Source organism: Callospermophilus lateralis, chromosome 2 (genome assembly GCF_048772815.1).
Source record: "Callospermophilus lateralis isolate mCalLat2 chromosome 2, mCalLat2.hap1, whole genome shotgun sequence".
Lineage (NCBI taxonomy): Eukaryota > Metazoa > Chordata > Mammalia > Rodentia > Sciuridae > Callospermophilus > Callospermophilus lateralis.
The window spans coordinates 192,512,694-192,526,024 of NC_135306.1; the positions used below are offsets into that span (position 1 = coordinate 192,512,694).

At 43.6% G+C, this 13,331-nt stretch overlaps 1 protein-coding gene across 14 annotated transcripts in view; it reads right to left on the bottom strand.

The window, feature by feature from the left end:
* Positions 1-13,331, bottom strand: part of Celf1 (CUGBP Elav-like family member 1) — a 91,875-nt gene that overhangs the window by 4,079 nt on the left and 74,465 nt on the right. For 10 of the 14 annotated variants that reach the window (XM_076847225.2, XM_076847224.2, XM_076847223.2 and 7 more), the window contains 3 exons: positions 12,865-13,050; positions 10,647-10,790; positions 3,444-9,942 (listed from right to left, as the gene is read on the bottom strand). In XM_076847225.2, the coding sequence (XP_076703340.1) occupies positions 9,815-9,942; positions 10,647-10,790; positions 12,865-13,050 (458 nt within the window). In that variant the 3' untranslated portion in view covers positions 3,444-9,814. Of the gene's footprint in view, positions 1-1,697; positions 1,762-3,443; positions 9,943-10,646; positions 10,791-12,864; positions 13,051-13,331 lie in introns of those variants that run through there. The other 4 variants (XM_076847214.1, XM_076847213.2, XM_076847211.2 and 1 more) reach the window with 4 other exon arrangements.

Sequence of the window (13,331 nt, forward strand, 5' to 3'; positions counted from 1 at the left end):
AGAGGTGAAAGCAACCGGGTCTTTAATTCCTTTCCCATCGGAGCCATTCTTTTTCCTCATCAGAGACTGAGCCGCTCAGGTGAATACAATATGTGAGTTATAAAAAGCCATGTACTTACAGTCACTGCAGACAGGAAACAGCAATGTGGCAAAAAGTAAGTGCTGATCCATCTGTAGCAAGGAGAAAGGCTTTGAAGAGGAATACAAACTGTTTAAGGTACAGTTTTATGATTATAAAGATGTAAAAGTCTAATTTAAAAAAGGTTAAGCTGGGCATGGAGGCACACCTGAGATCCCAGTGACTCAGGTGGCTGAGGCAGAGAATTGCAAGTTCAAGACCAGCCTCAGCAACTTAGAGATTCTGTGTTAAAACAAATAAAAAGGGTTGGGGATGTAGCTCAGTGGTTAAGTACCCCTGCGTTCAATCCCTAGTACATGATCCCCCTGCCAGAAGCTGCCAGATATGACTACGTGCAGTGCACAAGTATAACCCCAGCTACTCAGGGGAGCCTGAGGCAGGAGAGTCAAATCTGTTGTGGTCAGCCCAAGCAACTTAGCAAGACCATCTCCAAAAAAAAAAAAGACTGGAGAAGTAGCTCAATGGTACAGTAGTGCTCCTGGGTTCAATCCCTAGTTCTGCAAATAAATAAATACATAAAGCTCAAATAACTACTTTTGGCATACTCTCTTTCTCTTCCTCCTCTCTTTTTCTACCCTCAGTACTGAGGATTGAACCCAGGGATACCCCTATCATTGAGCTACATCCCCAGGTTTTTTTTTTTGGTTTTGTTTTTTGATAGGTCTTGCTAAGTTGTAGAGACTGGTCTTGAATTTGGGGTCCTCCTACTATTCCTCCTGTCTCAGACTCCTGAGTTGCTGGGAATACAGGTGTGCACTGTGCACTACTGTACCCCATGCATACTCTTTTTTGGGGGTTTTCTTTTTTGTGGTGCTGGGGATTGACCCCCAGGCTTCGTGAATGCTAGACAAGTGTTCTACCACACTATATCCCCAGTCCCAGATAAAGGCATTCAATGGACATTTCATGTTAATAGTTCTGTAATTTTATGTATGTTCCAAAATATAATAATTAGGATATCAAACTTGATTTTACAAATTATTAGTGGTTAGAATGAAGTTGAAAAGGTGATTTAAAATCTAAGTGGTGGGCTGGGGATGTGGCTCAAGTGGTAGCACGCTCGCCTGGCATGCGTGCGGCCCGGGTTCGATTCTCAGCACCACGTACAAACAAAGATGTTGTGTCTGCCGATAACTAAAAAGTAAATATCAAAAAATTCTCTCTCTCTCTCTCCTCTCTCACTCTCTCTTAAAAAAAAAATCTAAGTGGTAATAGAGACACAAATATTGTAAATGAACTTAATGCCCCTAAATTAATAATAAAAAATAAACATTAGGTAAACAACAGCTGAGTCAGTACCAGATCTAGTAAAGAACTGAGAGTATGGAGTGGGGTGCCTTTGAGGAGCCCCCACTATGTACAGGTGGCAGCACTTTTGTAGGAGTGTTGAATGACAGCGAGCTGCTCCAACACCAAAACGGCCTCAGGTAGGAGGCAAAGACAAAGAGTCACCACCTGGGGGAGCCACGAGAGTCACAGGACCCCCTAAATCCTTTTTTGCTAAAGAGTGCAATAGGGCTGGGGATATAGCTCAGTTGGTAGAGTGCTTACCTTGTATGTACAAAGCCATGAGTTCAATCCCCAGCTAAAGAGTGCAATCACCTATGAGAAGATGCAGGTTACTGAAAACAATAAGTAATTTGTAACCAATAGTGGTTAAGAGAATGGACTCAGGATTCAAATATAGCACTCTGTAGCAGGCCACCTAACTTCTAACCTGCTGGCTCATCCATAAAATAGGGAGGGGAACAATAGCCATCTCCCAGGAATGGGGAATGGTATAAAAAGTTTCGGAAGGACTGGGGGTGGTGGTGTATGCCTATAATCCCAGCAACTGAGGAGGCAGAGGCAAGAGGATCGCCAGTTTGAAGTCAGCCTCAGCAATTTAGTGAGACCCTCTCTCAAGATTTAAAACAAAACAAAACAAAAAACCACTTGGGATGAAGTTCAGTGGTAGACCATCCATGAGTTCAATCCCCACTTTCACAGAGCACAAGACTGTAGTAGACTATCAATGGACATTAGCTAAGATAAATGCATTGAATGCTAATACAAAGTTTTAATTTTAAACATTTTTAATAAACATAAATGGAGATATGAGGATGGGATGTAAGCTCAGTGGCAAAGGCCTAGCAGTCATGAGGCCATGGGTTTGATCTCTAGCATTGCAATAAAATCTACACAAAACAAAAATGGTGACATGAATAAAACAGCAACTAAAGAGAAAGTTTGGTTGACAAAAATCTTTTTTTTTTTTTTTGGTGTGTGTATGTGTGTGCAGCATTGGAACTCAAACCCAGGGACACATGCATGCATGCCAGGTAAGTGTTCTACCACTGAGCTACATTCCCAGTTCAGTTGACAAGATCTTTTAAGGTCCACAACCATCAAATTTTTGAGGGGAGCAAGTGGACAATATTAAACAGGGTTCAGTCTGGGAGATACTGCATTAAATCAAACTTAAGAGGTTCCTTCAGTGTCTGATTTCTCAGAGTCCTGAATATGCCACTAGGTGCTAGAAGGCAAGAGAATATCCCCCAAATCTGTGGTCAGAACCCTTACTTCACAGAACACATCACAGCTAGAGCGTGATGCACCCCCACCGAGGAATGCTACTCCACAGACTCACCCCACTCGGAAGGACAGCGAGGACGGGGTAAGGCCTGGCCTACCCAGAGGTCTCCACGTGAGGACAGCAGTGGCAATAAAGGACTGGACAAGGAAGAGAAGGCTTATTCTTAGCTAGAAGGCCTGAGACTCCTGAGAACTGAACCTGAGTTCTCAGAGGTCTAAGGGGAGCCCCAGGTGTAGGACCTTAATTGGGGAGAGATCTGGAATCACCAAGTTATAAACTGAAGGAATAAAAGAAGAGTAACTGCTTTGGGCCAGTGCCTCAAAGGTCTAGAGAGGAAGGCCCAGGCAGCCAAGGTATGGGATTTGTGCTGGCCACTACTGACTCTCAGGGACTATGAAGCACCAAAAGAGAGACTTCGGCAATAGTAGGTATAGACCAGTTCTGTGATAGGGAGCCACTATTGAGAATGGGAGAAGCACAAGAGAATTAAGGCTGCCCAAAAGTTTTAAAGATGTTTCTATATCAGCAGCGATCCTGCAGAACACAAAAGAATACCAAGCAGGCAGTGTTCTTAAGATAAATTACAGTTTCCTTCAGGACCTTTGGTGGGTTCAGCTGCACACCATCAAGATAAAACCATATGTCTGCTTTGTGTAAGGAACACCACCAACCCCAGCCCTCTAGGGATCCCCATCCATCCCCAGCAATCAAAAACTCTTGAAGACAACATCAGTTCTTCTCAAACAGTTTAATAGCAAATAAACAAAGGAAGGTACCACACTTGGCAGATACAAAATGACTTTTTGTCCGTGTGTCTGTGCAATTAAAACAGATTTAGGTTCCCCATTGGGACAAAAGGAAAAACACACAAAAAAAGGAAGGAGAGTCCTTTTAAACACATACTCCCTTGCTCCAAACTTGTAACAATTTTTTTTCTTTTTTAATCCACTACACAAACTCTGTGATTAGGTAAGAAAAGCAATAAGGGCTCTTCTTGCCTTTATTTAAACCATTAAAGTAAAATCCATAATTTTCTACAGAGTACAACACAAGTTCACACAAAAAAGACATTTTCTTTTGCAAATCAAACAGGAAAGAAAGGAAAGCTCAAACAAGGTCAAGGAAAAGCATTTCTACGGCTGAATCACGACTTTGAGTTGATTGAATCCCGTTGTTGCTGCAGAACAGACTGTGCGTTTGGTCATAGTGGCAATTTTTTTTCTCTTCACATTGTGAAATCACTTTACATTGTTTTCTAGTAGAAAAGGCAAAAAACTGTACAAAACCCCTAGTGTTAAATACAACGTTTGTACCAATAAAAAACTCACACAGGTTTGTCTCCAAAATGTAAAGTTTCTTTTTTTTTTTTTTCTTTTTAAATTATTCACAAAAAGCAGCTGGAAATCAGAAAGGCAGCTGCCGCTCCAGGGTCTCAAATCCATTAAAACCACCACAGAACAATTAAAACAATCAGAGAGAGAAAAGGAAAAGGAAACAACGTCCAACGTTTGGCATTTGGTTTTATCCACAGGTTTTCCCAGAGCTCCTCTTGGAATTGAAAGCAAAATATATTGGCAAACAAGGCTTCTCAATACACAGGAAGGGGAGCCTCAGTGCCTCCTGCCAACAGAGGCGGCTCTGTGCAGTCAGACTGTGGGGTGCACAGCAGTCTCTCAGGCTGGGGCTTCTGGCCTTTTCCATCCAATCACCCCTTCCAGGAAATTAAGCAGCCTACCATACACTGGGCCTCCGCTTGGCTGCCCTTTCCTCCTAGTAAGAGTGGCCTCAAGCATAATACTGGGCAAACTGCTGGGTCCCAGAGCAGAAATTCTGACAGGATCCCTTCCTCCCTCAACCCCAGTGTGAATGATGCTAAACAGTGCTTCTAACCCACCCACCCCCAGGTCCCTTGCCACCCTTTCCTGGACAATTCTGCTTCCCAGCTCCTCCTCCCACCAGCATGTAGGTCTGGGTGGGATCTGCTATAAACTCATTCCCTGCTACCTCTCCCCTCCACAGATCCACCCCTGCCCTCTCATCTCCTCTGGCTTCTCCCCCTCCATTCACATTCTTCCCCAAGTCCTCAAGACCCTGAGGCTGGATGGTGCCACAAGAGAAGAGGGAAAGTTCCCCTTAGGGAACCAAAGAACTAGCTGGCCTGGCACCCAGGGACAGTAGCTATTTGACTCTTCACCCAATTTAAAAAACAAATCCCCGCCCTTATCCCCACCCCACTAGCTAAGCAAGAGCAGAGCTATGGTGAAGAGCCAGTGTGGGGTGGTTTGTGCCCAGGGCTGTAAACAGTGTGAAGACTGTAGTATTGTGCTTGTCACCTAGGAAAAGCGCAGCAGATGTATAGCCGCTTAGTGTGCAGACGGTATCCTCTGGTGGTTAGGAGCACCCTCCCTCTGCTGGGTGCTAGCCCTACTGTGCTAAGCCTCCTGTCCACCCATAGCCACCTTCGGGTTCCAGCTCTGCTTCTTGGGTCTTCCCACTCCTGAGCAGAGCAGCCCTCCTGGGAGCCCTGCTGAGACCTGGAGGCCGCATGAGGTGACAGTCTAAGTGCACAGGCAAACACTCTAAGGGCAATAGAGGAGAAAGTTGCCACTTCAAAATAAAACAGTACAATCTTGGAAAAAAAAATAATAATCAACCCCACAACAATTTAAAACAGCTTCTTTGAAACCCTTTTAAATCGGTCAGTTTTTGCACAAACTATAGAAAACAGAGAGGTGAAGGTGATATATACGAAGGTGTGAAGAAACAGCAGGACACATGCAAAACTTGTTTTTTTCTGGGCATAATCTTAGTAGGAAAGAAAAAATTTCAAAACAAAAACAATACAAAAACAAAACAAAACAAAAAGCATCACATTTTGCTGTGGAGACTGTAGGTACAAGTATGGAGGAGAGCCCTGTGGGGCTGAGGGAAGGGGCAAGAGGGAGCCAAAGCTCCCCGCAGGGTAGCTCCAGGAAACAACCACAAAAGAAGAAAAAGAAAAAAAGAAAAAAGAAAAAGAAAAAGGGCTGGCTGGGGCCCAAACTGCAGTCAGAAAGGAAGGGGTGGGGGGGTTCAGGTGTTTGCTGCAGTTGAGAACTCAGAAAAACAAAAATAAAAGCAACACATGCGTCTCCTCAAGCCCCACAAACTATGTCAGCAAAATGTGCTCAGGAGCCTCAAAGGTTTTAGTGACATCGTTTATTTCATTGTTTACTTCAAAGTTGTCTTTAAAACTAAGCACACAGAGAAACAAAGCCTAGAAACGGACTGGCTGTGTGTTCACAGAAATACAAACACCACGCGGTATGTGCTAGTAGGGCTGCTCTGAAGACAATTACAAAGAATTGGAATCACAAAATCAAGTGGTTATCTTATGAAGTTCTAGAAAAATAGATTTTTTATATTCAAATGCAAGTTTAAATATTTCCCCTTCAGCAGTCGTTCTAGCAAAACCAATTTTGGCAGCACAAAAGGGAAAAAAAAAAAAAAAGGAAAGAAAAAAGAAAAAAACAAAGAAAGAAACAAACATAATAAAAATACACGTCAGCATCAAAGGTCAACACAAGGTCAAAGGTGAGAGTTCAAGCATCAGAGAAGCTGAAGAGACAGGGATTTGGACGATGTACTTGACGCCACATCGACATGCTTTAGGCACAACGATGAACAAACGGCAGGAATCTAGAAAAAAAAACAAACCAGAAAGAGGGAGACCCACTGAGTTACACAGAGCAATACATCCAAACAGAGAGAGAGAACAGGACACTCACTGTGTGTACAGCCCTGAAATGAGGAGGCGGGGCGGGGCAGGGGGTGGGTAATGACAGGGAACTTTTGCACATGCTAACAATGGACACAGGGAAAAGTCAAAAAGGACATGGAGAACACCAAGAAAACATCCAATTGCCAGAGACAGAAGGGAACCTAAGGCTTGGATTTCCCACGAAGCACTCAACATATAAGAGAACATATAAGAGTCTCTTGGGGAACAGGGCCTCTCAGCCTTTCTCCCATTCCCGGGCCAAAACTCAGTGAGGCAGGGGGCAGCAGAAGACACTGGCTGGGGTGGGGAAGATTCTTTATGGTAGAGGCACAGGATTTCTGCTTGAAACCTATGGGGACCGCCTTTGTTCCCAGAAATCCAAGCCCTTAGCTTCCACACAGGTCCTGGCCACTCAAATGGAACCCAGGAGAGACAGTGGTCTGGCTGCATTCAAGGCAAATCAATTTCATGATGTAACCCAAGTATGAAACAAAACAACAGCAAAACAAAAAAACAAAACAAAACAAAAAACACATTGTAAGTGAAACCTCCACACAACAGAAAAGGATTGCTTAAGACTTGACTGCGAGTCTCCACTCTCCGAGCTGAGCTGAGCCGAGCCCTTTCACACCATGAGACTTGTAGGGGAGCAGCTTCTTCACAAAACCATCTTTGGCCTGGGGAAAGAACTGTACTCAAGGGCAGTGCTGCTGCGGTGCAAACGCACTGGGCAGAGGGAGGAGAGAACAGAAGTGCATGATCTCACCAGTTGGCTGCCTTAGCAGCCCAGGACCCTGCTGGGGCATGTGCTCCTCTTACAAAAAGAGAACCAAAACCAGGTATGAAGCCTCAGGGTCCTGTATCAAAGGCAGTGGATTGCACCTTTGCCTCATGTCATTAGCAAAGTCGGTTCATAAGGTCCCAGAGCCCAGAACAAATCCATGGACAAACGATGAAATGTGGGAGGGGCAGGGATAAGGAAAAAGGGAGAAGGGGGAAGGGAGTGGAGTTCTGGCCAAGAAGGAAGACAGAACAGAAGGTTAGGGAGCACAGCACCGGCAGCACCCTGTGGAGCACAGCTCTCTCCTCTGCCAATTCACAGCATTAACACCTTCCCCTCGGGCAGGTTAGCTGGGCTGCAATCGGCCACAGAAAGTCAGTAGTTTCAATCATACACAGCACCCTGTGTGTACAACAATCACATTCTGGATTCTACAAAATCCTGGCCTTTTCCAGAGATATAATTTAGGTAATAAATATTCTCCACCCCGGAGCTGTATAAAACTTCTATAAAAATAGAAACGACATTCTTGGTTCCAGCCGGTTGGGTTTCAGAACAGCGTCTCCCCAACCTAGCATTTTTTCTTTTTTTTTTCTTTTTTCTTTTTTCTTTTTATTTTTATTTTTTGCATTTATTTAAAAAAATCCCATCATGACCCTGGAAGCCTTTAGAACAGTTTTATCCTTTGAAACACAGGACACATTTCTCCCAGTGCGCAGAATTCAAGTTTACGTGGTTCAGCTTAAGAAGTGTATGTTTCTCATTTCTTAAGAGGACAACAGACCCAAGTTATCACTATGAGAAGGGAACAGCCATCCCAGTTTCAATGGGATAATCCAACAGCACGAACTAACTGTACAACAGCAAGACAGTCAATCTCTGTTACCCACAGGGACAGCATGACAATGAGAGAGCCCCCATCCAACTTAACAGCAAACCAACCACATTACTCTGATCTCTGCTTCTAGGGGTCAGGACTCTTATTTGTGAGGTGTAAGCTTCCAGGGACTCAGGGATCCAGTCCCTGGTTGTGGCTGATAGTCATATCCTAATGGGGCTACCTCTGCCCAGGTGCACATTCCCAACAGCATGTCCTTCCTGGCTTTCCACCCCCACCGCATTTCATAGAGCAGAGGCAGAGCCCAGAGGCTGTGTGGGTCATAGGCAAGAGCTGGAGTGAGACCTGTGGGAGGCAGCAGGGAGCTAACTATAAGCATGAGGACAAAATGAACACAGTAATACTGAGGTAAATGAACACTAAATCCATATGGAGGCTGTAAACATCCTGTTGTCTCCTCTGTCCCCAAGGGCAGAAGATAGGGCTGGAGTGGTTAGAAGAGGGGCCTGCCAGACCTCTGTGGGAATACTACCTTTGGGACACCTCATTCAAAGAGGCAAGCATGGACCTCTTCATGTTCTTAAGTATTAAGTTCTGGCCACTGGCAAATGCTACATCCTGATCTGAAGGGACCTTCTGATTCAGGTATATTAAGAAGCAGGCTCCTCCTCCTCCAACTAGATGGCTTTTGATCACTCTGCCCAGGAGAGGTGCCCCCTTCAGCAAGATGCTGCAAGACTTTTTTGGATTTGCCCTCATGAGAAAATTGTGGCTTGGGATGGGGGTGATGTTCCTTGCTGTGGTGAACTAGAAGAAGAAAACCAGGCAATGTCTTCCACAGAGGCCTTCTTTCAAGAAAGCTATTGGAAATGGGCCCCTGTCTAATTTGAGGTTGGAATAAAATAAAAATGACCTCTTTGGCTGCTAATCCCAAATGGCCACCAGCTAGGTAGGGCAATCCAACAGCAGTGGTGGTCAGGGAAGAACAGCAATGAGTGATGTCTCCCTACTTTTTGCATGTTAGGCTAATTTAAGAGGTGCTTTATTTCCAGAGAATTGGTGACACCTTTTAGAAAAAAAGGAGGCAGAAATCCAGGACAAGAATCTGAATAAAAGGTGGCAAAAATATTTGTACAGAAGGCAGCTGTGGAAGTGTTTCTGGCTCCAGCTGCCAAAGCATTAGGTGTCAAATCACCCCCTCTCCTCCAAAGCCAACCCACCACTCCACCCCTGCAACTCTTGGATGTCAGTTTTCATTTCACTCACCCTTGCACTTGGGGAGATTCTGAGGGTCAACTTTTTGTTTTACTTTTAGTCTTCTGTTGGGGTGGTTTGGGGAAAATTCTGATCATTATCTTTTAAAAATATTTCCCCATTCCCTTTCCCCCAGGCTGGTTTGGTGTTGGTCCTTCTCAACACACACTGGTTACAAACACGGCAAACTTTAAATAAAGGAGGGGGGAGAAAAAAGAAACTCAGGATATGGCACCTAAACTCCAAAGTAAAACACTGGAAACCAAAGCACAAACTTGTCCTCTGTACGAAGCGAAACTCCCACAGAAGGCAGTAGCCGAGTCTTCAGGGCAAGCTGTGCCTGCGAGAGTGGCAGGGATCAGGGTCCAGGGCTGTCAACACACAGCCTTAGGGCTTCGAATCATTAAGGGTGCTCCTCCCCCACTTACCAGAAGACCCTCTCACTCCAGTCTAAGAGGGGAGCACGCTCAGTAGGGCTTGCTGTCATTCTTCGAACGTTTGAGCTGCACTTTAAGCCTCTTCATGCCAATTTGAAAGCCGTTCATGGACTGGATGGCAGCTTGAGCCGAGACAGGATTGTCGTAACTTACAAAACCTGTGTGTCCAAGAAGAAATCTAAGTGAGGGACACGATGAGGCAAGGAGTCTCAGTCTTCCTTATGCAAGAGATGTTTTATGTGCTTAAGTCTCAAGTCCCAATTTTTCTCAGCAGGGACATACACTCTGGAAACAATATTACATGAAATAAATTAGGTTTCTTTAAATTTATTTTTTGGTGGTACAGAGGATTGAACCCAAGGGTATTTATCCACTGAGCCATATCCATAGCCCTTGTTTATTTTTTAATTTTATTGCTATTGAGGATTGAACCCAGGAACACTTTGCCACTGAGCTACATCCCCAGCCCTTGATAAATTTTATTGAGAAAGTTGCTGGGGATGGCCTTGAACTAAAGATCCTCCTGATTCTGCCTCCCAAGTTCCTGGGATAACAGATGAGCATGACCACATCTGGCCCATAAGTTAGATTATTAATAATAGTACCATCTGATATTTATATAGTACTTTAAGATCTTTTGCAAGCCATTTTTCATAAATTAGTTTTCCTTTTGGAGCAGTACTATGGGCAGAAATCATTACCTCCTAACAGATATGGGAAAACTGAAGCTCAAAATGTGATTAGGTGATCTGCCCAAGACTAACTTAAACACCAGCCCAAACTCAAATCCAGCTTTTCCCCTTGTCTTTCTCAGTGGTGAAAAATTTAATCCCACCCTAACACCAGAAGGGAAGTAACATACCAAAACATTTGCTCAGATTTGTCTGCTTGTCTATAAAAACCTTGGCAGACACGACATTCCCGAAGGGCATAAACATCTGCAGTAGATCCTGATCTCCAAACTCCTGGGGCAGGTGGTAAATGAACAGATTGGCTCCTTCTGGACCTTCAAAATACCCAATGATTAGAAAAGTGTCAGTGTCAAGCATGCTCATCACCCTGCATCAATGTTCTTTCATTCCTTTAACCTATGTCAAAACAATTATGATCCCAAAAAACAGAGATTCTTTGAGGGAGCTAAACAAATTCTCCAAACATAAGGCAGGGAAGCAAAGGGCAATCACTAGAGAGAAGAACTTTGTGGAGCAGAAAAATAGAGACTGAGGCCACAGAGGAACAAGATAAGGAGGCAGAAAACTTATAATTGAAACAAGGTGCAAAATTATGTCTACAAACTATAGAGAGGGCAAGCACACTAGTAGTTGTCAGAATAAAGAGTGCAAGCAGCCAATGACTACAAAAGCGCGTGAAGGATGATGGAACTGGCTTACATTTGTGATGGTGGTGGCTGTATGTCTATATGTATTTGTCAAAGTTCACAGATCTATATACCAATATGGGTAAACTAAGCCATGTATAAATTGTGCCTATGTAAAAATAAACTTTCTGTACTAGAGATTGAATCCAGAGGTGCTTTACCACTGAGCTATGGCCCCAGCCCATTCTATTTTTTGAGACAGTTTTGTTAAGCTGCCAAGACTGGCCTTGAACTTGTGAACCTTCGGCTTCAGCTTTCTGAGTAGCTGAGATTACAGGAGCGTGCCACTGTACTCAGCAGTAAAATGAAAAAAAAAAAAAAAGTTTTTTTTCAGAGGAGAGAGAGAGAGAGAGAATTTTTTTAATATTTATTTTTCAGTTTTCAGTGGGCACAACATCTTTATTTTATTTTTATGTGGTGCTGAGAATCGAACCCAGCGCCCCACGCATGCCAGGCGAGTACGCTCTGCTTGAGCCACATCTCCAGCCCAGTAAAATGAATTTTTTAAAAATATGCCTGATTAACATTAAGCTAAAAAATAGAACATGCTTTCTTTATCCATCCATTTACACTTAGTGACTTTCTAACCAAACAGATTTTATCAGAATTGCATTCTGCAATGATCCTGGCCTCCTCACTGTTGTGATAGAATAAGGTGGAATGTGACTGCCTCAGGGCCTTTGCACTTGCAGTTTTCCCTCTCCCCATTATTTTTTTTCTAGGTACTCCTTTGGTCACTTCCTTCAGATCTCTATTTAAATGTCAATTTAGAGACTTTCTTTGGCTATTCATCATAACATGCAATGCTTCTGGCACTCATTATCCCTTTTTCTATTGGTCACTCTTCATAAAGCCATCTAAAACATTTCATGCTTTCAACTTTTTTATTGTTTATCTCTGTAATTTCCACTAAAATACTAGTTCTAATTTCAGAGTATTTCCCCACTGCCACATCTCCAGGGCAGAGAAGTATCTAATTCAGAGGAGGTGATGAGGAGGGTTTAGAGCAGAACTCCTTGGGGCTACAGCGAGATGATACTTTTATCTTTCCTACTTTCCTACTTTAGTGCTTAAACTTTGCTGGCTTGTGATTATAAAAAACCCTGCCAAATCCAGGCACTAAGGAGACAGCAGAACTTTCTAGTTCTACAAATCACCATCAGGCCTCTGTCTGGAAAGCTTCTAAATTTAATTTCATTGAAATCAAATTTACTTCCATTATGTCAAAGTACAGACTTGCCACTTTCTCAACCCATTGGCTATAACTTCTTTGGTCCCATCACCTCTCAGTTTCTCCTCAATTAGAACAAGCATTGATCAGAAAGTGAAGGAAAAAAATACCAAATGATATAACTAAAAGGGACACCTGGACAGAAGATACTTTGACAGATGTACAACCCAGAGAGATGACATCCTAACAAAAACAGATTCTTGTCAAATTATTTCAGAAGCAATAAGGCCAGTATTTGTTTCTTTAGTTAAAAAACTATAACCCTTACCCCAGGAGGGTGTACAGATGATCTGACATAAGTTACACCCAGAAAACACTCCAAAAACATCACACATTGCAATGTTTTTCAGTTTACTCTTGTCATTGGTCAGAAAAGTGTTCTGACACCTTGCAACCTTTGTCCTGCCTTTTAGTTCTAGTGCAGAGGGAGTGATATGTTCAGCCCCGCCCCTAATTTCCCTTGGCACTTACCTTCCTTCTGGCTTCCAGCAGCACCAATACTCTGCTGTGTCAAGAGATTCTGGTTGTACAGAGTGGGAAGCGCTGCAGCAGCATATTGCTGGATACCCGAGTAGGCCTGGGTGAGGGCCTCCATGGTGCTCCCAGTGCCATTGGAGAGGCCACTGCTTCCCAGGCCACCATTTAAAGCAGCCATCCCTTGGTTGGAGAAAAACAGGATTAATATACAAGAAAGACTCCACTGATGCCAAAGACAGGTATACTTAGAGACACCTAGAATAGGGAAAACCCCAAATTTGCCCTTTCCTCTCTGTCTTAGCTTCTCCCTGAGGAATACTCAACTGACTGGTCTGATTTTAGGACATTTGTCAGTTGTTGCAGCTAATGTGAACATTTAAAATATACCATACCTAGGCGTGGCTCTCCCCATAACTTTCTTCCAACCTTTGGAAGAACTCTGATGCCACCTAAACATGCCA